General features: G+C 47.4%; 3 protein-coding genes across 3 annotated transcripts in view; all 3 read left to right on the forward strand.

The window, feature by feature from the left end:
• Window positions 1–709: 709 nt before the first annotated feature.
• Window positions 710–10,638, forward strand: LOC135537124 (zinc finger protein 135-like). The gene is made up of 9 exons (XM_064963325.1): window positions 710–994; window positions 2,133–2,282; window positions 2,505–2,938; window positions 3,049–3,143; window positions 3,421–3,606; window positions 4,881–5,063; window positions 6,436–6,500; window positions 8,423–8,621; window positions 10,262–10,638. Exons 1-9 carry the CDS (start codon window positions 944–946, stop codon window positions 10,636–10,638), a joined length of 1,740 nt encoding a protein of 579 aa, XP_064819397.1. The 5' UTR covers window positions 710–943.
• Window positions 10,639–15,634: 4,996 nt separating this feature from the next.
• LOC135537118 (transcriptional repressor RHIT-like) overlaps window positions 15,635–23,792 on the forward strand; it is a 22,547-nt gene continuing 14,389 nt past the window's right edge. The window contains exon 1 of the mRNA XM_064963317.1: window positions 15,635–15,693. The gene's annotated coding sequence lies outside the window, so the exon portion shown is untranslated. The remainder of the gene's footprint in view (window positions 15,694–23,792) is intronic.
• Window positions 16,768–20,135, forward strand: LOC135537142 (constitutive coactivator of peroxisome proliferator-activated receptor gamma-like). Its single transcript, XM_064963343.1, has 4 exons — window positions 16,768–16,873; window positions 17,532–17,593; window positions 17,958–19,155; window positions 19,888–20,135. Exons 1-4 carry the CDS (start codon window positions 16,768–16,770, stop codon window positions 20,028–20,030), a joined length of 1,509 nt encoding a protein of 502 aa, XP_064819415.1. The 3' UTR covers window positions 20,031–20,135.

Here is a 23,792-nt window from a genome sequence, read left to right on the forward strand (position 1 = left end):
CAGGCGCCCGGCCCACCACAAGGAGTCAGCCTACAGGCGCCCAGCCCACCACAAGGAGTCAGCCTGCAGGCGCCCAGCCCACCACAAGGAGTCTCTAGAGCACGATGAGCCAACTAAAGCCCCCCATGGCCAAACCCTCCTCTAACCTGGACGATACTGGGCCAATTGTGCGCCGCCCTATGGGACTCCCGGTCACGGCCGGTTGTGACGCCACAACACTGCGATGCAGTGCCTCCCAGCACATTTGGGTGTGTAAGGGAATGTAATTGTTGACCAGTTAGCCAAAATAGTTTTGAAATTAGATATAATTGATATTAATGTTCCACTGGGTAGAGATGAGGCCAAATGTAGGATCAGAGCCATTTTGATGTGTGTCAGAAGAGATGGGACTCTGAGCCCAAGGGCCGGTGTTTATATGCCCTCAACAGAAAGGTCAGTGGACCAAGGTTCAAAGGTCAGATTAGGAAGGAAGAGGTGGTGATTGCGTTTAGGACATTGTACATTGAACTCATCATTACATCTGGTTGGTAGCATGTGAATGGTTTGTGGGGTAGGCCGTCATTGTAAATAAGAATTTGTTCTTAACTGACTTGCTTAGTGAAATAAAGTTGAAATAAAAGCAGGTTGTAAACTCCTTGTATTGCCTGCCTTCCCACTCCTATACACTAGGTGGCGCTAATGCACCGGGTAGTTTAGTCATGCAGAAGAATCATACCCGGAAGTACGGTGATGCAGTAACGCAGACAGTCGGCTTATTTACCTTTATTCAAAACAGGCTTGCGAGCTAGTTACTGTTAAAATGGCAACATATAGGATTTCTGCATGTATTTTCCTTCGTTAAGATGGCTGGTTAGGTTTCAAATCGTTTCACGACCAGTAAATTGTTCAACTGACGTGAGTGACCTCGAGCTGATGTGAACGCAGAAGAACAACGATCAATAACATGTCGGCAGAATTCACTCTTCCCGGTTCTGACCGACCCATAATGGACGAGGTAAGACACGGGACGGACGAATGCCCGTTAGCTAGCTAGCCAGCCAGCCAAATCTAATAACATTGTCCTAGCCCGAATGCCTCACATGACATGAATGGGCAAGCTTTGTCTCAAATCGGGTTGTGAACACTCCATTGCTGTAATTGCTAGACGATGCGTGACAGAGTTGGAGTAATAGCACAGACCTGTTATGCCAGGACCGTTTATGCTCAGTCGTCTGAAAACTGATTTGACTGTAGTTGTTCATGTTACAAAGTATCAAGCTGGTGTTACAGTATAACTTTAGACCGTCCTCTCGCCCATAACCAGGCACCCTCGAAGCGCCGTTACCCATCGCTCCACAAAGGGCCTCCGCCCCTTGCAGAGGAAGGGGAACCACAGAGCAAGTGACGTCACCGATTGAAACGCTATTTAGCGCGCACCGCTAACTAAGCTAGCCGTTTCACATCCGTTACACTGGCGGTTTGTTTACTGCAGCTGTTCAGTCAGTCTGTAGTCGCAACTTTGACACCATGCCGCTGGGTGGGTCTTTTGAGGCAAGGCCAGTCTGATCTGGATGGGTGCAGTCATTTGTTCCTACCAAGCACTAACACAAACACACTGCTCTAGGATCAGTTTAGGCTTATTACCTGGACAGGGAGGGTCTGTGGTCAGCATTCCTACTGTTAGATGCTTTGTGAAATACAGGCCCTGATTCTCTGATCAAAGTATTGGACACTCATATGGGCTACCATAACAAAACACTCGTATAGTCTACAGCAACAAAACACCCGTATGGTCCACGGCCACACAACACCCGTATGGTCCACGGCAACAAAACACTCGTATGGTCCACAGCAACACAACACCCGTATGGTCCATGGCAACAAAACACCCGTATGGTCCACGGCAACAAAACACCCCTATGGTCCATGGCAACAAAACACCCCTATGGTCCACGGCAACAAAACACCCATATGGTCCACGGCAACAAAACACCCCTATGGTCCATGGCAACAAAACACCCGTATGGTCCACGGCAACAAAACGCCCGTATGGTCTACAGCAACACAACACTCGTTTGGTCTACCTCAACAAAACAATTGTTCCCCTCTCCAGAACTAGTCAAGGCTGCCTTCTGCCCTTCATCCTCTTTTAGGATGATGTTAACAACCAGCCCAGCCCGTCCCCATCCCACAGCCCCCCTGCGTCAGGAGAACCTGATCAAGAGGACCAAACAGAACCAACCAAAACCTTTTCTCACGGTTGTCTGGACTGTGGGAAAGAGTTTTCTCGCCCCTGTGACCTGGTGAGTTTGATGAGTTTTATTTGCCAGTTAAAAAAAGAAAAAAAAAGACACACACAGTACATGAAACGTGTCAGGACAACACAAAACAACTAATCAATAACTTATTTCCATTGTGTTCCATAAGGTGAGACACCAGAGAGTACACACAGGGGAGAAGCCCTACCCCTGTCAGGACAAAACAAAACAACTAATCAATAACTTATTTCCATTGTGTTCCATAAGGTGAGACACCAGAGAGTACACACAGGGGAGAAGCCCTACCTCTGTCCTGACTGTGGCAAGAGGTTCGCCCACTCAGGAGGCCTCCGAAAACACGAGAGGATACACTCCGGAGAGAAGCCTCACTCCTGCTCCGTGTGTGAGAAGAGCTTCACCCAGAAGGGAAGTCTTAGAGTCCACCTACGGACACACACGGGGGAGAGACCTTATTCTTGCTCCGTCTGTGGCAAGAGTTACACCCAAAATGAATTTTTGAAAGTGCACCAGCGAACACACACGGGAGAGAGGCCCCACTCCTGTTCTGTGTGTGGCAGGGGCTTTGCTCAGATAGGCAACCTGAAGAAACACCAACGGATTCACACCGGGGAGAAGCCTTACCAGTGCCCGGAGTGTGGAGCCAGTTTCACCCAGAAGGACAGCCTGAAGATGCATCAGAGGTCATTTATTTCATTCTTGTTTTCATTTTGATCTCCCCTGTTGTTTTACCGTAAAGTCCGTTTCCAAGTTTTAAATTGCACTTTGAATTAAAGAACGATTTGATTTTTAGGTCTCACACGGGAGAGAAACCTTACGTCTGCCTCGAGTGCGGGAAGGGTTTCCGCGACAACGGGCACCTGAAAGTCCACTTGAGAGTGCATACAGGTGAGGTTGATTTTAACGATCGAAGGACACCAGTGTCTCAAAACCTCTCGAGTTGTCCACAATGTGGTTATTTAAATAAAACCTGAATCTTTATGCAGCTATTGACAGCATACATTACAGCACTGTAATTTATCTGGGATACAACGTCCAATGAAATGCTTCCAGGTTCCATTTCAACAGCAATAAGAAATAATACGAACACGAAGTAAATGGCTCATTATTGTGGAGTGACACGGTCTGTCTTTCCCACCCACCCGTCTGTCCACCCATCCATCAGGGGAGAAGCCGTACTCCTGCCCCGACTGTGGGAGACGGTTCAGCCAGGCAGACATCCTGAAGAGACACCAGATGGTGCACACAGGGGAGAAGCCGTACTCCTGCGCCCTGTGTGGGAGGAGGTTCGCCCAGCCTGGCACTCTGAAGTACCACCTCCGGACCCACGCAAGAGAGAACCAGACAGGGGGTGAGTTCAACAGCACTTCCCTTTACAGCCGAAGCGTTGCCACAGTAACAATTTCAGTTGGAACGATTTGAATGAACATTCCAGAATGTTACGGCGAAGCTGCAAATAGATCATTTTTCTATGTATTCAAACTGCAGATGCTAATCTTACTACGTGTAATAGAAAGACTGCATAGCAACATGTAATATTTGTATTATTATTGGTAGTGACAGTTTAGACAGGAAACAGATACTCATATTTACCTCACACTGCCTTCTCGGCCTGTCGGCCACTTCACTGCCTTCTCGGCCTGTCGGCCACTTCACTGCCTTCTGAGACTGTCGGCCACTTCACTTCCTTCAGAGACTGTCGGCCACTTCACTGCCTTCTGAGACTGTCGGCCACTTCACTGCCTTCTGAGACTGTCGGCCACTTCACTGCCTTCTGAGACTGTCGGCCACTTCACTGCCTTCTGAGACTGTCGGCCACTTCACTGCCTTCTGAGACTGTCGGCCACTTCACTGCCTTCTGAGACTGTCGGCCACTTCACTGCCTTCAGAGACTGTCGGCCACTTCACTGCCTTCTGAGACTGTCGGCCACTTCACTGCCTTCTGAGACTGTCGGCCACTTCACTGCCTTCTGAGACTGTCGGCCACTTCACTGCCTTCTGAGACTGTCGGCTACTTCACTTCCTTCTGAGACTGTCGGCCACTTCACTGCCTGTTGAGACTGTTGGCCACTTCACTGCCTTCTGAGACTGTCGGCCACTTCACTGCCTTCTCGGCCTGTTGGCCACTTCACTGCCTTCTGAGACTGTCGGCCACTTCACTGCCTTCTGAGACTGTCGGCCACTTCACTGCCTTCTGAGACTGTCGGCCACTTCACTGCCTGTTGAGACTGTCGGCCACTTCACTGCCTTCTGAGACTGTCGGCCACTTCACTGCCTTCTCGGCCTTCTCGGCCTGTCGTCCACTTCACTGCCTTCTGAGACTGTCGGCCACTTCACTGCCTTCTGAGACTGTCGGCCACTTCACTGCCTTCTCGGCCTGTCGGCCACTTCACTGCCTTCTGAGACTGTCGGCCACTTCACTGCCTTCTCGGCCTGTCGGCCACTTCACTGCCTTCTGAGACTGTCGGCCACTTCACTGCCTTCTGAGACTGTCGGCCACTTCACTGCCTTCTGAGACTGTCGGCCACTTCACTGCCTTCTGAGACTGTCGGCCACTTCACTGCTGACGTGAAACAAACAGAACGCTGTTGCTAGCATTCTAACGTTCACAATCCATTTCCCCAGGGCCTCAATGCTGCCCAGTGTGTGGACAGGACCTCCCTACAGAGCAGGCTCTGAGAAAACACCTACAGGCACACATGGGGGAGGACCTCGGTCACAACGGGGGACAGGAAGACGGGGAGGAGGAAGTTGGTGGTCTGATCAATTCTGATGGAGAGGACGTTGGCTGGGACACTTCTCATCTTAGTAAGTGGAGGCAGATTATTTGTCCCTATTGGCTCCCTATGTAGTGCACTACTTTACCCTAATATACATCTCTAATGGCACTCTATTCCCTACGTAGTGCACTACTTTACCCTAATATACATCCATAATGGCCCCCTATTCCCTACGTAGTGCACTACTTTTCCCTAATATACATCCCTAATGGTAACCTATTCCCTACATAGTGCACTACTTTACCCTGATATACATCCCTAATGGCCCCCTATTCCCTACATAGTGCACTACTTCACCCTGTGATACATCCCTAATGGCCCCCTATTCCCTACATAGTGCACTACTTTACCCTGATATACATCCCTAATGGCCCCCTATTCCCTACATAGTGCACTACTTTACCCTGAGATACATCCCTAATGGCCCCCTATTCCCTACATAGTGCACTACTTTACCCTGTGATACATATCTAACGGCAACCTATTCCCTCCGTAGACCATCCATCCTTCCATCAAATGATAAACATGAGAGAGTCCTGTCCATGGTCCTGGTAGTCTCATTATAACCCATAATACCAACCTCTCTCTACAGGAGTCCTGGTAGTCTCATTATAACCCATAATACCAACCTCTCTCTACAGGGGTCCTGGTAGTCTCATTATAACCCATAATACCAACCTCTCTCTACAGGAGTCCTGGTAGTCTCATTATAACCCATAATACCAACCTCTCTCTACAGGAGTCCTGGTAGTCTCATTATAACCCATAATACCAACCTCTCTCTACAGGAGTCCTGGTAGTCTCATTATAACCCATAATACCAACCTCTCTCTACAGGAGTCCTGGTAGTCTCATTATAACCCATAATACCAACCTCTCTCTACAGGAGTCCTGGTAGTCTCATTGTAACCCATAATACCAACCTCTCTCTACAGGAGTCCTGGTAGTCTCATTATAACCCATAATACCAACCTCTCTCTACAGGAGTCCTGGTAGTCTCATTATAACCCATAATACCAACCTCTCTCTACAGGAGTCCTGGTAGTCTCATTATAACCCATAATACCAACCTCTCTGTACAGGAGTCCTGGTAGTCTCATTATAACCCATAATACCAACCTCTCTCTACAGGAGTCCTGGTAGTCTCATTATAACCCATAATACCAACCTCTCTCTACAGGAGTCCTGGTAGTCTCATTATAACCCATAATACCAACCTCATTATAACCCATAATACCAACCTCTCTCTACAGGAGTCCTGGTAGTCTCATTATAACCCATAATACCAACCTCTCTCTACAGGAGTCCTGGTAGTCTCATTATAACCCATAATACCAACCTCTCTCTGCAGGAGTCCTGGTAGTCTCATTATAACCCATAATACCAACCTCTCTCTACAGGTGAGAGTCCTGTCCATGACTCTGGTAGTGAAGGAGGAAGTCCCCCTACATCACACATCAACAAGGTGGGAGACATTAATGACCAACATTTTATGAGATTAAATGTGTTTATTTTAAAGGCCACACATAGAACCTAATGTAAAGCTTTCAGGTCTGGAACCTCATGTAAAGCTTTCAGGTCTGGAACCTAATGTAAAGCTTTCAGGTCTGGAACCTCATGTAAAGCTTTCAGGTCTGGAACCTCATGTAAAGCTTTCAGGTCTGGAACCTCATGTAAAGCTTTCAGGTCTGGAACCTCATGTAAAGCTTTCAGGTCTGGAACCTCATGTGTAAAGCTTTCAGGTCTGGAACCTCATGTGTAAAGCTTTCAGGTCTGGAACCTCATGTGTAAAGCTTTCAGGTCTGGAACCTCGTGTGTAAAGCTTTCAGGTCTGGAACCTCGTGTGTAAAGCTTTCAGGTCTGGAACCTCGTGTGTAAAGCTTTCAGGTCTGGAACCTCGTGTATAAAGCTTTCAGGTCTGGAACCTCGTGTATAAAGCTTTCAGGTCTGGAACCTCGTGTATAAAGCTTTCAGGTCTGGAACCTCGTGTATAAAGCTTTCAGGTCTGGAACCTCGTGTATAAAGCTTTCAGGTCTGGAACCTCGTGTATAAAGCTTTCAGGTCTGGAACCTCGTGTATAAAGCTTTCAGGTCTGGAACCTCGTGTATAAAGCTTTCAGGTCTGGAACCTCGTGTATAAAGCTTTCAGGTCTGGAACCTCGTGTATAAAGCTTTCAGGTCTGGAACCTCGTGTATAAAGCTTTCAGGTCTGGAACCTCGTGTATAAAGCTTTCAGGTCTGGAACCTCGTGTATAAAGCTTTCAGGTCTGGAACCTCGTGTATAAAGCTTTCAGGTCTGGAACCTCGTGTATAAAGCTTTCAGGTCTGGAACCTCGTGTATAAAGCTTTCAGGTCTGGAACCTCGTGTATAAAGCTTTCAGGTCTGGAACCTCGTGTATAAAGCTTTCAGGTCTGGAACCTCGTGTATAAAGCTTTCAGGTCTGGAACCTCGTGTATAAAGCTTTCAGGTCTGGAACCTCGTGTATAAAGCTTTCAGGTCTGGAACCTCGTGTATAAAGCTTTCAGGTCTGGAACCTCGTGTATAAAGCTTTCAGGTCTGGAACCTCGTGTATAAAGCTTTCAGGTCTGGAACCTCGTGTATAAAGCTTTCAGGTCTGGAACCTCGTGTATAAAGCTTTCAGGTCTGGAACCTCGTGTATAAAGCTTTCAGGTCTGGAACCTCGTGTATAAAGCTTTCAGGTCTGGAACCTCGTGTATAAAGCTTTCAGGTCTGGAACCTCGTGTATAAAGCTTTCAGGTCTGGAACCTCGTGTATAAAGCTTTCAGGTCTGGAACCTCGTGTATAAAGCTTTCAGGTCTGGAACCTCGTGTATAAAGCTTTCAGGTCTGGAACCTCGTGTATAAAGCTTTCAGGTCTGGAACCTCGTGTATAAAGCTTTCAGGTCTGGAACCTCGTGTATAAAGCTTTCAGGTCTGGAACCTCGTGTATAAAGCTTTCAGGTCTGGAACCTCGTGTATAAAGCTTTCACGTCTGGAACCTCGTGTATAAAGCTTTCACGTCTGGAACCTCGTGTATAAAGCTTTCAGGTCTGGAACCTCGTGTATAAAGCTTTCAGGTCTGGAACCTCGTGTATAAAGCTTTCAGGTCTGGAACCTCATGTAAAGCTTTCAGGTCTGGAACCTCATGTAAAGCTTTCAGGTCTGGAACCTCATGTATAAAGCTTTCAGGTCTGTAACCTCATGTAAAGCTTTCAGGTCTGGAACCTCATGTAAAGCTTTCAGGTCTGGAACCTCATGTATAAAGCTTTCACGTCTGGAACCTCATGGACAGCTTTCAGGTCTTGAAAGGATTGAACAGAAGTCTTTCTTGTATTGTGTTTATAAATAGAGTTCTGACATGATTAATGATGTTATGTTTTCATTGTAGGATCCTGGTCACCAATCCAGCACCAAAGCCATAGAGTCCCAGGGTCCCGATCCAAGACATGAGGAGGACATCACTCAAACACCTGGGATGAACATTCATATTGTAGAAGAGGGGAAGGAGGAAGTGAAAGAGGAGGATGAAGTTGGTGGTTTCATCAATTCTGAAGGAGAAGAATTTAACTGGGATTCTGTTCAACATAGTAAGTGGAGGTAGAACTCTGTTCTTTAGTTGACTGGGGTTCTGTTCAACATAGTAAGTGGAGGCAGAACACTGTTCTTTAGTTGACTGGGGTTCTGTTCAACATATTAAGTGGAGGCAGAACACTGTTCTTTAGTTGACTGGGGTTCTGTTCAACATAGTAAGTGGAGGCAGAACTCTGTTCTTTAGTTGACTGGGGTTCTGTTCAACATAGTAAGTGGAGGTAGAACTCTGTTCTTTAGTTGACTGGGGTTCTGTTCAACATAGTAAGTGGAGGCAGAATACTGTTCTTTAGTTGACTGGGGTTCTGTTCAACATATTAAGTGGAGGCAGAACACTGTTCTTTAGTTGACTGGGGTTCTGTTCAACATAGTAAGTGGAGGCAGAACACTGACTGTTCTTTAGTTGACTGGGGTTCTGTTCAACATAGTAAGTGGAGGCAGAAGACTTCTTTAGTTGACTGGGGTTCTGTTCAACATAGTAAGTGGAGGCAGAACACTGTTCTTTAGTTGACTGGGGTTCTGTTCAACATATTAAGTGGAGGCAGACGTCTGTTCTTTAGTTGACTGGGGTTCTGTTCAACATATTAAGTGGAGGCAGAACACTGTTCTTTAGTTGACTGGGGTTCTGTTCAACATAGTAAGTGGAGGCAGAACACTGACTGTTCTTTAGTTGACTGGGGTTCTGTTCAACATAGTAAGTGGAGGCAGACGTCTGTTCTTTAGTTGACTGGGGTTCTGTTCAACATATTAAGTGGAGGCAGAACACTGTTCTTTAGTTGACTGGGGTTCTGTTCAACATAGTAAGTGGAGGCAGAACACTGACTGTTCTTTAGTTGACTGGGGTTCTGTTCAACATAGTAAGTGGAGGCAGAACACTGTTTTTTAGTTGACTGGGGTTCTGTTCAACATAGTAAGTGGAGGTAGAACACTGTTCTTTAGTTGACTGGGGTTCTGTTCAACATATTAAGTGGAGGCAGAACACTGTTCTTTAGTTGACTGGGGTTCTGTTCAACATAGTAAGTGAAGGCAGAACACTGTTCTTTAGTTGACTGGGGTTCTGTTCAACATAGTAAGTGGAGGCAGAACACTGTTCTTTAGTTGACTGGGGTTCTGTTCAACATAGTAAGTGGAGGCAGAACACTGTTCCTTAGTTGACTGGGGTTCTGTTCAACATAGTAAGTGGAGGCAGAACACTGACTGTTCTTTAGTTGACTGGGGTTCTGTTCAACATAGTAAGTGGAGTTTGAACTCTGTTCTTTAGTTGACTGGGGTTCTGTTCAACATATTAAGTGGAGGCAGAACTCTGTTCTTTAGTTGACTGGGGTTCTGTTCAACATAGTAAGTGGAGGTAGTGTTCTTTAGTTGACTGGGGTTCTGTTCAACATAGTAAGTGGAGGCAGAACACTGTTCTTTAGTTGACTGGGGTTCTGTTCAACATAGTAAGTGGAGGCAGAACACTGTTCTTTAGTTGACTGAGGTTCTGTTCACCCCATCTCCTATGAAGTGCACTACTTGTTGACCAGGGTCCTGGACAAAGTGGATGCACTTGATAGAGGATAAGGTGCCATTTGGGATACGGACTGTGAATGAATGTCGACTTGCTCGCCTCAATACCGAACCCACTCTGTTATTCACACAGGAGAGAGCCCTAACTGTGGCTTAGACAGCAGAGCGAGTCCCGCCACATCAGAACATCCTGAACACCAGGAGAGTCACAAAACGAAGACGTCTCACTGCTGCTCGGTGTGTGGCAGAGAGTGCTACAAGCTCTCGGTACTACAGATCCACATGAGAATCCACACGGGAGAGAAGCCGTACCCCTGCCCCGACTGTGGCAAGAAGTTCGCTCACCTGGGAGCCATGAGACGACACCTCCTCACACACACGGGAGAGAAGCCCTACTCTTGCCCTGTGTGGGAAGAGTTTCACCCAATCCGGACATCTGAGGGAGCACCAGCAGTCTCACAGTGGAGAGAAGCCTCACCTGTGTCTGGTCTGTGGGAGAGGGTTCTCTAGAGCGTCACACCTCAGGATCCACCACAGAGTTCACACAGGGGAGAGGCCGTACAGCTGTGACTACTGTGGGAAGAGATACGGCCGCTGTCAGAAGCTACGGGCTCACCAACGGACACACCACAGTGACAGGACGCACGCTGATACTGGAGAGGAGACGGAGTGAATGACCACGAGGCTTTGAACGCAAGACGTGATCAGCTTAGTATTCCTATTGGTGATGTTAGCCCGGCTGGACAACAACAATGATACACGTTGATCATCATCAGACAGGAGAACAATACACTCCATTGGAATAGACATGGTTCTAGAATCCACCTAAATGATTCCCAGAGTTCTGATGCAGGACACGGGCTGCTGGGGAGGGGACAGCTGCTGGGTGAAGTTCCCCTGCCTGAATCCTAACCTTAACCATTAGTGGGGAGATGCAAAACTGACCAGCGTCTCGGGCAACTTCACCCTACTCTGTTTGGGGGAAAGAATGGGGAGGCTTTATCAGTAAGTGTTGACAGTAGAACTACGGGTGTTTGTTAGTAGGGTGGACAAACACAACTATTAACCTTATGATGAAGAACGATAGGCTCGGTTAGAACAATTACAATGGACGTGGTTCTACATTCCACTCGAAGAAAGCACCCAGTTCTGATGGAGAGATGAAATAATCAGTGCTGTTCAGTTTGTTATTGAACTTGAACCAGAGAAAGTGAACCCCCAAAAGATGGACGCTAGACGGTGTTCTAAATTGGAATCGTGGAACGCTTGTTCTCTGTCCACCACATTCTGTGTGAGGAACCCAGTTGAAATGATTGTTTAAAAAAAAAAAATAGAATGTTGATGTAATAATTGTGTTCTATATTGGATAACATCCCAAATAATGTTCAGTCAAAGGACGTTTTGATCCCAGAGAGAGAGAGAGAGCTGTGGCTCCGTCATTCAGTTCATTAGGCCACTATAAGATCGTAAACAAAGGTGTGTCATGGTGATTTGAATAAATAGGTGACAAAAACCTACCTAACTGTTTAATCTATTGAATAAAAATACAAAAAAGTTTCTGTTTTCCGGTACCATTTTATGCCAACTCTTTTCACACTACTGAGCCAAGCTGATGGATATCAAGAATAAGGTTTTTATTTGCTATGCTTGAAGACGGCCTTGGTAAATGTCGGGCTTTTACATGGCAATGCGGAAAATGTAACAGGGCTATATTGAAGTGTTTACTATGATTACAGCAAAGGAACTGTCAGTTTACTCAGTTGAACTGTTGGTGATAATAGTTGCCCTCCAGTGGGTGGAGGACGTACAACCTGTTAGAATTATAGGATGCTCAGATTCTCCGTCTGTCTTGAATAGTTTATCATCTGATAGGAGTGATCTGCTATTGGAGGTATTCATGTTATTATGGAGAATTGAGAGAATGGGTGTAGTATTCTCTCAATACTATACGCTGCAAGGAGTCAGCCTGCAGGCGCCCAGCCCGCCACAAGGAGTCAGCCTACAGGCTCCCGGCCTGCCACAAAGAGTCTCTAGAGCACGATGAGCCACCTAAAATCCCCATGGCCAAACCCTTCTCTAACCTGGACGATACTGGGCCAATTGTGCGCCGCCCTATGGGACTCCCCGGTCCGCCCTATGGGACACTACAGCCTGGGATCGAACCCCAGGCTGTAGTGACGTCGCAACACTGCGATGCAGTGCCTCCCAGCACATTTGGGTGTGTAAGGGAATGTAATTGTTGACCAGTTAGCCAAAATAGTTTTTAAATTAGATATAATTGATATTAATGTTCCACTGGGTAGAGATGAGGCCAAATGTAGGATCAGAGCCATTTTGATGTGTGTCAGAAGAGATGGGACTCTGAGCCCAAGGGCCGGTGTTTATATGCCCTCAACAGAAAGGTCAGTGGACCAAGGTTCAAAGGTCAGATTAGGAAGGAAGAGGTGGTGATTGCGTTTAGGACATTGTACATTGAACTCATCATTACATCTGGTTGGTAGCATGTGAATGGTTTGTGGGGTAGGCCGTCATTGTAAATAAGAATTTGTTCTTAACTGACTTGCTTAGTGAAATAAAGTTGAAATAAAAGCAGGTTGTAAACTCCTTGTATTGCCTGCCTTCCTTCCCACTCCTATACACTAGGTGGCGCTAATGCACCGGGTAGTTTAGTCATGCAGAAGAATCATACCCGGAAGTACGGTGATGCAGTAACGCAGACAGTCGGCTTATTTACCTTTATTCAAAACAGGCTTGCGAGCTAGTTACTGTTAAAATGGCAACATATAGGATTTCTGCATGTATTTGCCTTCGTTAAGATGGCTGGTTAGGTTTCAAATCGTTTCACGACCAGTAAATTGTTCAACTGACGTGAGTGACCTCGAGCTGATGTGAACGCAGAAGAACAACGATCAATAACATGTCGGCAGAATTCACTCTTCCCGGTTCTGACCGACCCATAATGGACGAGGTAAGACACGGGACGGACGAATGCCCGTTAGCTAGCCAGCCAAATCTAATAACATTGTCCTAGCCCGAATGCCTCACATGACATGAATGGGCAAGCTTCGTCTCAAATCGGGTTGTGAACACTCCATTGCTGTAATTGCTAGACGATGCGTGACAGAGTTGGAGTAATAGCACAGACCGGTTATGCCAGGACCGTTTATGCTCAGTCGTCTGAAAACTGATTTGACTGTAGTTGTTCATGTTACAAAGTATCAAGCTGGTGTAACAGTATAACTTTAGACCGTCCTCTCGCCCATAACCAGACACCCTCGAAGCACCGTTACCCATCACTCCACAAAGGGCCTCCGCCCCTTGCAGAGGAAGGGGAACCACAGAGCAAGTGACGTCACCGATTGAAACGCTATTTAGCGCGCACCGCTAACTAAGCTAGCCGTTTCACATCCGTTACACTGGCGGTTTGTTTACTGCAGCTGTTCAGTCAGTCTGTAGTCGCAACTTTGACACCATGCCGCTGGGTGGGTCTTTTGAGGCAAGGCCAGTCTGATCTGGATGGGTGCAGTCATTTGTTCCTACCAAGCACTAACACAAACACACTGCTCTAGGATCAGTTTAGGCTTATTACCTGGACAGGGAGGGTCTGAGGTCAGCATTCCTACTGTTAGATGCTTTGTGAAATACAGGCCCTGAGTCTCTGATCAAAGTATTGGACACTCATATGGGCTACCACAACAAAACACTCGTATAGTCTACAGCAACAAAACACCCGTATGGTCCACGGCCACACAACACCCGTATGGTCCACAGCAACAAAACACCCGTATGGTCCACGGCCACACAACACCCGTATGGTCCACGGCAACAAAACACTCGTATGGTCCACAGCAACACAACACCCGTATGGTCCACGGCAACACAACACCCGTATGGTCCACGGCAACAAAACACCCCTATGGTCCACGGCAACAAAACACCCGTATGGTCCACGGCAACAAAACACCCCTATGGTCCATGGCAACAAAACACCCGTATGGTCCACGGCAACAAAACACCCCTATGGTCCATGGCAACAAAACACCCCTATGGTCCATGGCAACAAAACACCCGTATGGTCCACGGCAACAAAACGCCCGTATGGTCTACGGCAACACAACACTCGTTTGGTCTACCTCAACAAAACAATTGTTCCCCTCTCCAGAACTAGTCAAGGCTGCCTTCTGCCCTTCATCCTCTTTTAGGATGATGTTAACAACCAGCCCAGCCCGTCCCCATCCCACAGCCCCCTGCGTCAGGAGAACCTGATCAAGAGGACCAAACAGAACCAACCAAAACCTTTTCTCACGGTTGTCTGGACTGTGGGAAAGAGTTTTCTCGCCCCTGTGACCTGGTGAGTTTGATGAGTTTTATTTGCCAGTTAAAAAAAGAAAAAAAAGACACACACAGTACATGAAACGTGACAGGACAACACAAAACAACTAATCAATAACTTATTTCCATTGTGTTCCATAAGGTGAGACACCAGAGAGTACACACAGGGGAGAAGCCCTACCCCTGTCCTGACTGTGGCAAGAGGTTCGCCCACTCAGGAGGCCTCCGAGAACACGAGAGGATACACTCCGGAGAGAAGCCTCACTCCTGCTCCGTGTGTGGGAAGAGCTTCACCCAGAAGGGAAGTCTTAGAGTCCACCTACGGACACACACGGGGAGAGACCTTATTCTTGCTCCGTCTGTGGCAAGAGTTACACCCAAAATGAATTTTTGAAAGTGCACCAGCGAACACACACGGGAGAGAGGCCCTACTCCTGTTCTGTGTGTGGCAGGGGCTTTGCTCAGATAGGCAACCTGAAGAAACACCAACGGATTCACACCGGGGAGAAGCCTTACCAGTGCCCAGAGTGTGGAGCCAGTTTCACCCAGAAGGACAGCCTGAAGATGCATCAGAGGTCATTTATTTCATTCTTGTTTTCATGTTGTTTTACCGTAAAGTCCGTTTCCAAGTTTTAAATTGCACTTTGAATTAAAGAACGATTTGATTTTTAGGTCTCACACGGGAGAGAAACCTTGCGTCTGCCCCGAGTGCGGGAAGGGTTTCCGCGACAACGGGCACCTGAAAGTCCACTTGAGAGTGCATACAGGTGAGGTTGATTTTAACGATCGAAGGACACCAGTGTCTCAAAACCTCTCGAGTTGTCCACAATGTGGTTATTTAAATAAAACCTGAATCTTTATGCAGCTATTGACAGCGTACATTACAGCACTGTAATGTGTCTGGGATACAACGTCCAATGAAATGCTTACTTCCAGTTTCCATTTCAACAGCAATAAGAAATAATACGAACACGAAGTAAATGGCTCATTATTGTGGAGTGACACGGCCTGTCTTTCCCACCCACCCGTCTGTCCACCCATCCATCAGGGGAGAAGCCGTACTCCTGCCCCGACTGTGGGAGACGGTTCAGCCAGGCAGACGTCCTGAAGAGACACCAGATGGTGCACACAGGGGAGAAGCCGTACTCCTGCGCCCTGTGTGGAGGAGGTTCGCCCAGCCTGCCACTCTGAAGTACCACCTCCGGACCCACGCAAGAGAGAACCAGACAGGGGGTGAGTTCAACAGCACTTCCCTTTACAGCCGACGCGTTGCCACAGTAACAATTTCAAACGATTTGAATGAACATTCCAGAATGTTACGGCGAAGCTGCAAATAGATCATTTTTCTATGTATTCAAACTGCAGATGCTAATCTTACTATGTGTAATAGAAAGCCTGCATAGCAACATGTAATATTTGTATTATTATTTATTTATTTGTATTATTATTGGTAGTGACAGTTTAGACAGGAAACAGATACTCATATTTACCTCACAATGCCTTCTCGGCCTGTCGGCCACTTCACTGCCTTCTGAGACTGTCGGCCACTTCGCTGCCTTCTGAGACTGTCGACCACTTCACTGCCTTCTCGGCCTGTCGGCCACTTCACTGCCTTCTCGGCCTGTCGGCCACTTCACTGCCTTCTGAGACTGTCGGCCACTTCACTGCCTTCTGAGACTGTCGGCCACTTCACTGCCTTCTCGGCCTGTCGGCCACTTCACTGCCTTCTGAGACTGTCGGCCACTTCACTGCCTTCTGAGACTGTCGGCCACTTCACTGCCTTCTCGGCCTGTCGGCCACTTCACTGCCTTCTGAGACTGTCGGCCACTTCACTGCCTTCTGAGACTGTCGGCCACTTCACTGCCTTCTCGGCCTGTCGGCCACTTCACTGCCTTCTGAGACTGTCGGCCACTTCACTGCCTTCTGAGACTGTCGGCCACTTCACTGCCTTCTGAGACTGTCGGCCACTTCACTGCCTTCTGAGACTGTCGGCCACTTCACTGCCTTCTGAGACTGTCGGCCACTTCACTGCCTTCTCGGCCTGTCGGCCACTTCACTGCCTTCTCGGCCTGTCGGCCACTTCACTGCCTTCTGAGACTGTCGGCCACTTCACTGCCTTCTCGGCCTGTCGGCCACTTCACTGCCTTCTGAGACTGTCGGCCACTTCACTGCTGACGTGAAACAAACAGAACGCTGTTGCTAGCATTCTAACGTTCACAATCCATTTCCCCAGGGCCTCAATGCTGCCCAGTGTGTGGACAGGACCTCCCTACAGAGCAGGCTCTGAGAAAACACCTACAGGCACACATGGGGGAGGACCTCGGTCACAACGGGGGACAGGAAGACGGGGAGGAAGTTGGTGGTCTGATCAATTCTGATGGAGAGGACGTTGGCTGGGACCCTTCTCATCTTAGTAAGTGGAGGCAGATTATTTGTCCCTATTTGCTCCCTATTCCCTACGTAGTGCACTACTTTACCCTGTGATACATCACTCATGGCCTCCTATTCCCTACATAGTGAGCTACTTTAGACCATCCATCCTTCCATCAAATGATAAACAAGCGAGAGTCCTGTCCATGGCTCTGGTAGTCTCATTATAACCCATAATACCAACCTCTCTCTACAGGTGAGAGTCCTGGTGGTCTCATTATAACCCATAATACCAACCTCTCTCTACAGGAGTCCTGGTAGTCTCATTATAACCCATAATACCAACCTCTCTCTACAGGAGTCCTGGTGGTCTCATTATAACCCATAATACCAACCTCTCTCTACAGGAGTCCTGGTGGTCTCATTATAACCCATAATACCAACCTCTCTCTACAGGAGTCCTGGTAGTCTCATTATAACCCATAATACCAACCTCTCTCTACAGGAGTCCTGGTAGTCTCATTATAACCCATAATACCAACCTCTCTCTACAGGAGTCCTGGTAGTCTCATTATAACCCATAATACCAACCTCTCTCTACAGGAGTCCTGGTAGTCTCATTATAACCCATAATACCAACCTCTCTCTACAGGAGTCCTGGTAGTCTCATTATAACCCATAATACCAACCTCTCTCTACAGGGGAGAGTCCTGTCGGCGGCTCCGGTAGTGAAGAAAGTCCTCCTACATCAGACATCAACAAGGTGGGAGAAAATTAGCTTTATACATGTTACTGTAAACGAATGTAATCTATTTCAGGGGCCAAATGTATCAAGCATCTCAGAGTAGGAGTGCTGATCTAAGATCAGTTTTGCATTTTAGATTATAAATAATGGGCAAGGGGGGACCTGATCCTAGATCAGCTCTCCTATTGGATCTGAACAACATCACATGTACAAGCGGACCTGATCCTAGATCAGCTCTCCTATTGGATCTGAACAACATCACATGTACAAGCGGACTTGATCCTAGATCAGCTCTCCTCTTCTGAGATGCTTTATGAACACAGACCCAGATCTTCAGAGGAAATATTACTTCCTGTATTATTGATCACCGTTTTCATTCTAGAATCCGGGTGACCAATCCGGATCCGCGTCATCACCTGACGACAGAGAGGCCTTCAGTCAGACACTGGGTCCTGACGACAGAGAGACCTTCAGTCAGACACTGGGTCCTGACGACAGAGAGACCTTCAGTCAGACACTGGGTCCTGACGACAGAGAGACCTTCAGTCAGACACTGGGTCCTGACGACAGAGAGACCTTCAGTCAGACACTGGGTCCTGACTACAGAGAGGCCTTCAGTCAGACACTGGGTCCTGACGACAGCGAGACCTTCAGTCAGACACTGGGTCCTGACGACAGAGAGGCCTTCAGTCAGACACTGGGTCCTGACGACAGAGAGACCTTCAGTCAGACACTGGGTCCTGACGACAGAGAGGCCTTCAGTCAGACACTGGGTCCTGACGACAGAGAGACCTTCAGTCAGACACTGGGTCCTGACGACAGAGAGGCCTTCAGTCAGACACTGGGTCCTGACGACAGAGAGGCCTTCAGTCAGACACTGGGTCCTGACGACAGAGAGACCTTCAGTCAGACACTGGGTCCTGACGACAGAGAGGCCTTCAGTCAGACACTGGGTCCTGACGACAGAGAGACCTTCAGTCAGACACTTGGTCCTGACGACAGAGAGACCTTCAGTCAGACACTGGGTCCTGACGACAGAGAGACCTTCAGTCAGACACTGGGTCCTGACGACAGAGAGACCTTCAGTCAGACACTGGGTCCTGACGACAGAGAGGCCTTCAGTCAGACACTGGGTCCTGACGACAGAGAGGCCTTCAGTCAGACACTGGGTCCTGACGACAGAGAGACCTTCTGTCAGACACTGGGGATGAACATTAAAGTAGTGGAGGAGGAGGAGCTGGAGGACTTGAGTCAAACTGTTGGGGTGACGGTTAAAGAAGAAGAGGAAGAGGTGGAGCTGGAGCACAGTCAGACACTGGGGATGAACATTAAAGTAGTGGAGGAGGAGGAGCTGGAGGACTTGAGTCAAACTGTTGGGGTGATGGTTAAAGAAGAAGAGGAAGAGGTGGAGCTGGAGCACAGTCAGACACTGGGGATGAACATTAAAGTAGTGGAGGAGGAGGAGCTGGAGGACTTGAGTCAAACTGTTGGGGTGACGGTTAAAGAAGAAGAGGAAGAGGAAGTCAGCAGATTCATTCAGTCCCCAGTAGAACAAGTGGATTGGGAGGCTGTTGAACTTGGTAAGTAGAGGGAGGGAGTCTGTTAAACTTAAAGAAACATGAAGTAATGAAGACTTACCATCTGTGTGTCCCAAATGGCATCCTGCCCCCTACTTTAGACCAGAGTTCAATAGGGAATAGGGTGCCATCCTATCCCCTACTTTAGACCAGAGTTCTATGTGGAATAGGGTGCCATCCTAACCCCTACTTTAGACCAGAGTTCAATAGAGAATAGGGTGCCATCCTATCCCCTACTTTAGACCAGAGTTCAATAGAGAATAGGGTGCCACCCTATCCCCTACTTTAGACCAGTGTTCTATGGGGAATAGGGTGCTATCCTATCCCCTACTTTAGACCAGAGTTCTATGGGGAATAGGGTACCATCCTATCCCCTACTTTAGACCAGAGTTCTATGGGGAATAGGGTCCCATCCTATCCCCTACTTTAGACCAGAGTTCAATAGGGAATAGGGTGCCATCCTATCCCCTACTTTAGACCAGAGTTCTATGGGGAATAGGGTCCCATCCTATCCCCTACTTTAGACCAGAGTTCAATAGGGAATAGGGTGCCATCCTATCCCCTACTTTAGACCAGAGTTCTATGGGGAATAGGGTGCCATCCTTTCCCCTACTTTAGACCAGAGCTCAATAGGGAATAGGGTGCAATTGTTGGTAACATCTCATATCCTAAAGGTTGCGTTGTGTATTTCCCATATTGTGTTCTATATGTGACCCGTACTTACTGTTCCCCCAGGAGAGAATCCTAACCACTGCTCAGACCGTGAGGAGAGACCTCCCCAGCAGAAGAATCACACAGCGAAACACCATCACCACACAGAGAACACAAGCCTCACTCCTGCTCCGACTCTATTTGAAGGACCTGATCAAAGCCATTGATTAGGAAATAATTAGGTTCACGATATCATTTAGTTACTGTACCCTATTACAGATATGTATGTTGAATTAATTGCCTTTGATTGAATAAATCATGGTTGCAACAAACTGCTTCTCTGCTCTATCGATCATTAGAAACTGGGTGTTTTGAGCACTGAATACTGATTGGCTAACAGGAGTGGTATATCAGAACATATACCACATGTATGACAAAACATAGATTTTTTACTGCTCTAATGACGTTGGTAACCAGTTTATAATAGCAATAAGGCACCTCGGGGGTTGTGGTGTATGGCCAATATACCACAGCTAATAACTATCCAGGCACTCCGGAGTTGCGCCGTGCATAAGAACAGTATTTAACCGTGGTCAATTTGCCATATACCACACCTCTTCGGACCTTATTTCTTAAATAGACCATTCAATCTTAATTCTAGGGTGACCAGACGTCCCCGATTTTGGTGGCCAGTACCCGGATATAACTGTCCCAGAAAATGTCTCTGATTAGGCTTGAGAAAGGAAAAACAACAAGTTTGAAGTTAAATGGAGTCTGATCTTTCCATTATAAGAATGGCTATCCCATCCCTGTCCCAAGCTCGTTTGCTCCCGCAGATTTGCCACCGACCTTTTATGACAACGTCTGATCGGTGAGACATTAACCACCATATGAACAGCCATGTCCAGGTTTTGGTGACAGGTTTTCACAAGAATATTCTAAAATCGTAATAAAAACAACATGCAATTTCAGAGTTTCCTTTAGGAAAAGTAGGCGCCGGACATCACGACGGGGAATTTGCCCGACATTTTAGAAATGTAACGGACATTCATATGCATTCAGACCTTACCTGGCGCAGCCAGCGCCATCAATACACGAGGGATGTTGGCCAAAGGAGACACATTTACATGTTCTTAAAAACAGCCAATAACAAATTACAAAAACACTATTCCTTGTGTTTTGTTGTGTAGCACAGGCAAAACGTGTATATATATATATAATGGCTACTTTCCTAAAGCATGAATTGTCCTCCTGTCGTGGTGACTAGTACGGGCCGCCTCCCAGACGTCCTACTGGGTCCACTGCCGCGCGGATGATCTTTGCCTGTGGATCTTCTCTTGACCGCAGTATGGAAGGCCGCGGTATGAGCCTCTTTCCTGGAGAGGGGGGCCTCTCGGTCTTCCTACCCGAGGCTGAGTTAACAATGGAGCCCTGGGCTTCACTTTATCAACCCGGGTCACGCCTCTTGGTACATCTCTGTTTGCCACAGAGGTTAGTTCACTCCTTCCTTCTGGAAACATTTCACCGGGTAGTTGGTGACACGGTATACTACCCGTCAGCGGGGGTTATTTCTGTGTACAACACCAACGAGTAATCCGATATTTATTTATCGTCCGCTCGGGCGCTATTTTAGCGTGGCCCAGTTCTTACTGCGTGTTAACTCGTATTTCACGCAGGATACGTTCAACCGTGGGGTTATACTTGGTTATCGTGTGCGCGCGGCATAGTCTCAGACACTCCTGCTAGCGTTTCTAGTTGACCGGACAACACACTCACCGGTGAGTCACACTCGCCAAATCCAGGTTATAGGGTTTCAGCTAAAACAAATTTATTGAAATAAATTCTTAACTGAAAGCAGGGGTTCAGCACTTCATCTGAGTAAGGACAAACTACAGCCTACTCAGTGCTCTTCACACAGTTACCCTCGAGCTCCCCTGTGGTTTCCTGCTGGAGCCCACAATATGGACTCGCTGCAGCCCCTGAGGCTGTAGTTGTTATAATGCTACTCTTCTTCTTCAACACTTTATTCAACAAATCATTTAACTAGTTCATGAAACCCGGTAACACTTCTCTTTTAGTTCCACAGTTTCACAACTGCTGGAATTTATATATATTTTTAAAATATTTTTTATATTGCAATTGCAATTCAGTAGCTTCTAACAATAGTAATTGAGTTCTGTTCTTACCTTACCTCAAGAGCCTTCTAACTTCTAACAATAGTAATTGAGTTCTGTTCTTACCTTACCTCAAGAGACTTCTAACAATAGTAATTGAGTTCTGTTCTTACCTTACCTCAAGAGTCTTCTAAATTCTAACAATAGTAATTGAGTTCTGTTCTTACCTTAACTCAAGAGTCTTCTAACAATAGTAATTGAGTTCTGTTCTTACCTTACCTCAAGAGTCTTCTAACAATAGTAATTGAGTTCTGTTCTTACCTTACCTCAAGAGTCTTCTAACTTCTAACAATAGTAATTGAGTTCTGTTCTTACCTTAACTCAAGAGCCTTCTAAATTCTAACAATAGTAATTGAGTTCTGTTCTTACCTTACCTCAAGAGTCTTCTAACAATAGTAATTGAGTTCTGTTCTTACCTTACCTCAAGAGTCTTCTAAATTCTAACAATAGTAATTGAGTTCTGTTCTTACCTTAACTCAAGAGCCTTCTAAATTCTAATACATCAGTCAGCTCCTGATCTGTGTTCCCCAGAATCTCTGCTCCTCTCCCCATCTTTTACATTGGTTGTTATACTCCTGCATTCCCCAAGCCCGTGCCTCTTGACTACAGCCACACAAGGCATCCTCAACCTGACACGTGACATTTAAAGCAAAGTTCCGTAACACATTGTTTCCTTTTACACGTGACGTCTAACACAGTCAGATAAACACAGTGGTTCCTTCGCAGGTGATCCGTGATGTCATCTGCTTCATGTCTCACGTGCCATCAGGCAACTCCATCCCAGCGTTGAGATCTTACAGGGTGTGGCCCTAAGTTAACCTCCGCCCTCCAGCAGTGGATAATCTGCATAGTCTACCTGCACCAATCACTTCCTCTCTGCCTTTAACAGGGTTCTGTTGCTCCCCAACTGTCTGTGGCCGAGGCTTCTCCTCTCTGCCTTTAACAGGGTTCTGTTGCTCCCCAACTGTCTGTGGCCGAGGCTTCTCCTCTCTGCCTTTAACAGGGTTCTGTTGCTCCCCAACTGTCTGTGGCTGAGGCTTCTCCTCTCTGCCTTTAACAGGGTTCTGTTGCTCCCCAACTGTCTGTGGCTGAAGCCTCTTCCTGTCCTTCTTCTGCTTCTTCTTCCTTGTCTCAGTGTTACCATGACTCTGTCTGGAGACTGGAGGGAGGAGTCACCAGGTCCTCCTCCTTGTCTCAGTGTTACCATGACTCTGTCTGGAGACTGGAGGGAGGAGTCACCAGGTCCTCCTCCTTGTCTCAGTGTTACCATGACTCTGTCTGGAGACTGGAGGAGTCACCAGGTCCTCCTCCTTGTCTCAGTGTTACCATGACTCTGTCTGGAGACTGGAGGAGTCACCAGGTCCTCCTCCTTGTCTCAGTGTTACCATGACTCTGTCTGGAGACTGGAGGAGTCACCAGGTCCTCCTCCTTGTCTCAGTGTTACCATGACTCTGTCTGGAGACTGGAGGAGTCACCAGGTCCTCCTCCTCCTGTCTCAGTGTTACCATGACTCTGTCTGGAGACTGGAGGGAGTCACCAGGTCCTCTTCCTTGTCTCAGTGTTACCATGACTCTGTCTGGAGACTGGAGGAGTCACCAGGTCCTCCTCCTTGTCTCAGTGTTACCATGACTCTGCCTGGAGACTGGAGGGAGGAGTCACCAGGTCCTCCTCCTTGTCTCAGTGTTACCATGACTCTGTCTAGAGACTGGAGGAGTCACCAGGTCCTCCTCCTTGTCTCAGTGTTACCATGACTCTGTCTGGAGACTGGAGGAGTCACCAGGTCCTCCTCCTTGTCTCAGTGTTACCATGACTCTG

The sequence above is a fragment of the Oncorhynchus masou genome, unplaced genomic scaffold (genome assembly GCF_036934945.1).
Source record: "Oncorhynchus masou masou isolate Uvic2021 unplaced genomic scaffold, UVic_Omas_1.1 unplaced_scaffold_712, whole genome shotgun sequence".
Lineage (NCBI taxonomy): Eukaryota > Metazoa > Chordata > Actinopteri > Salmoniformes > Salmonidae > Oncorhynchus > Oncorhynchus masou.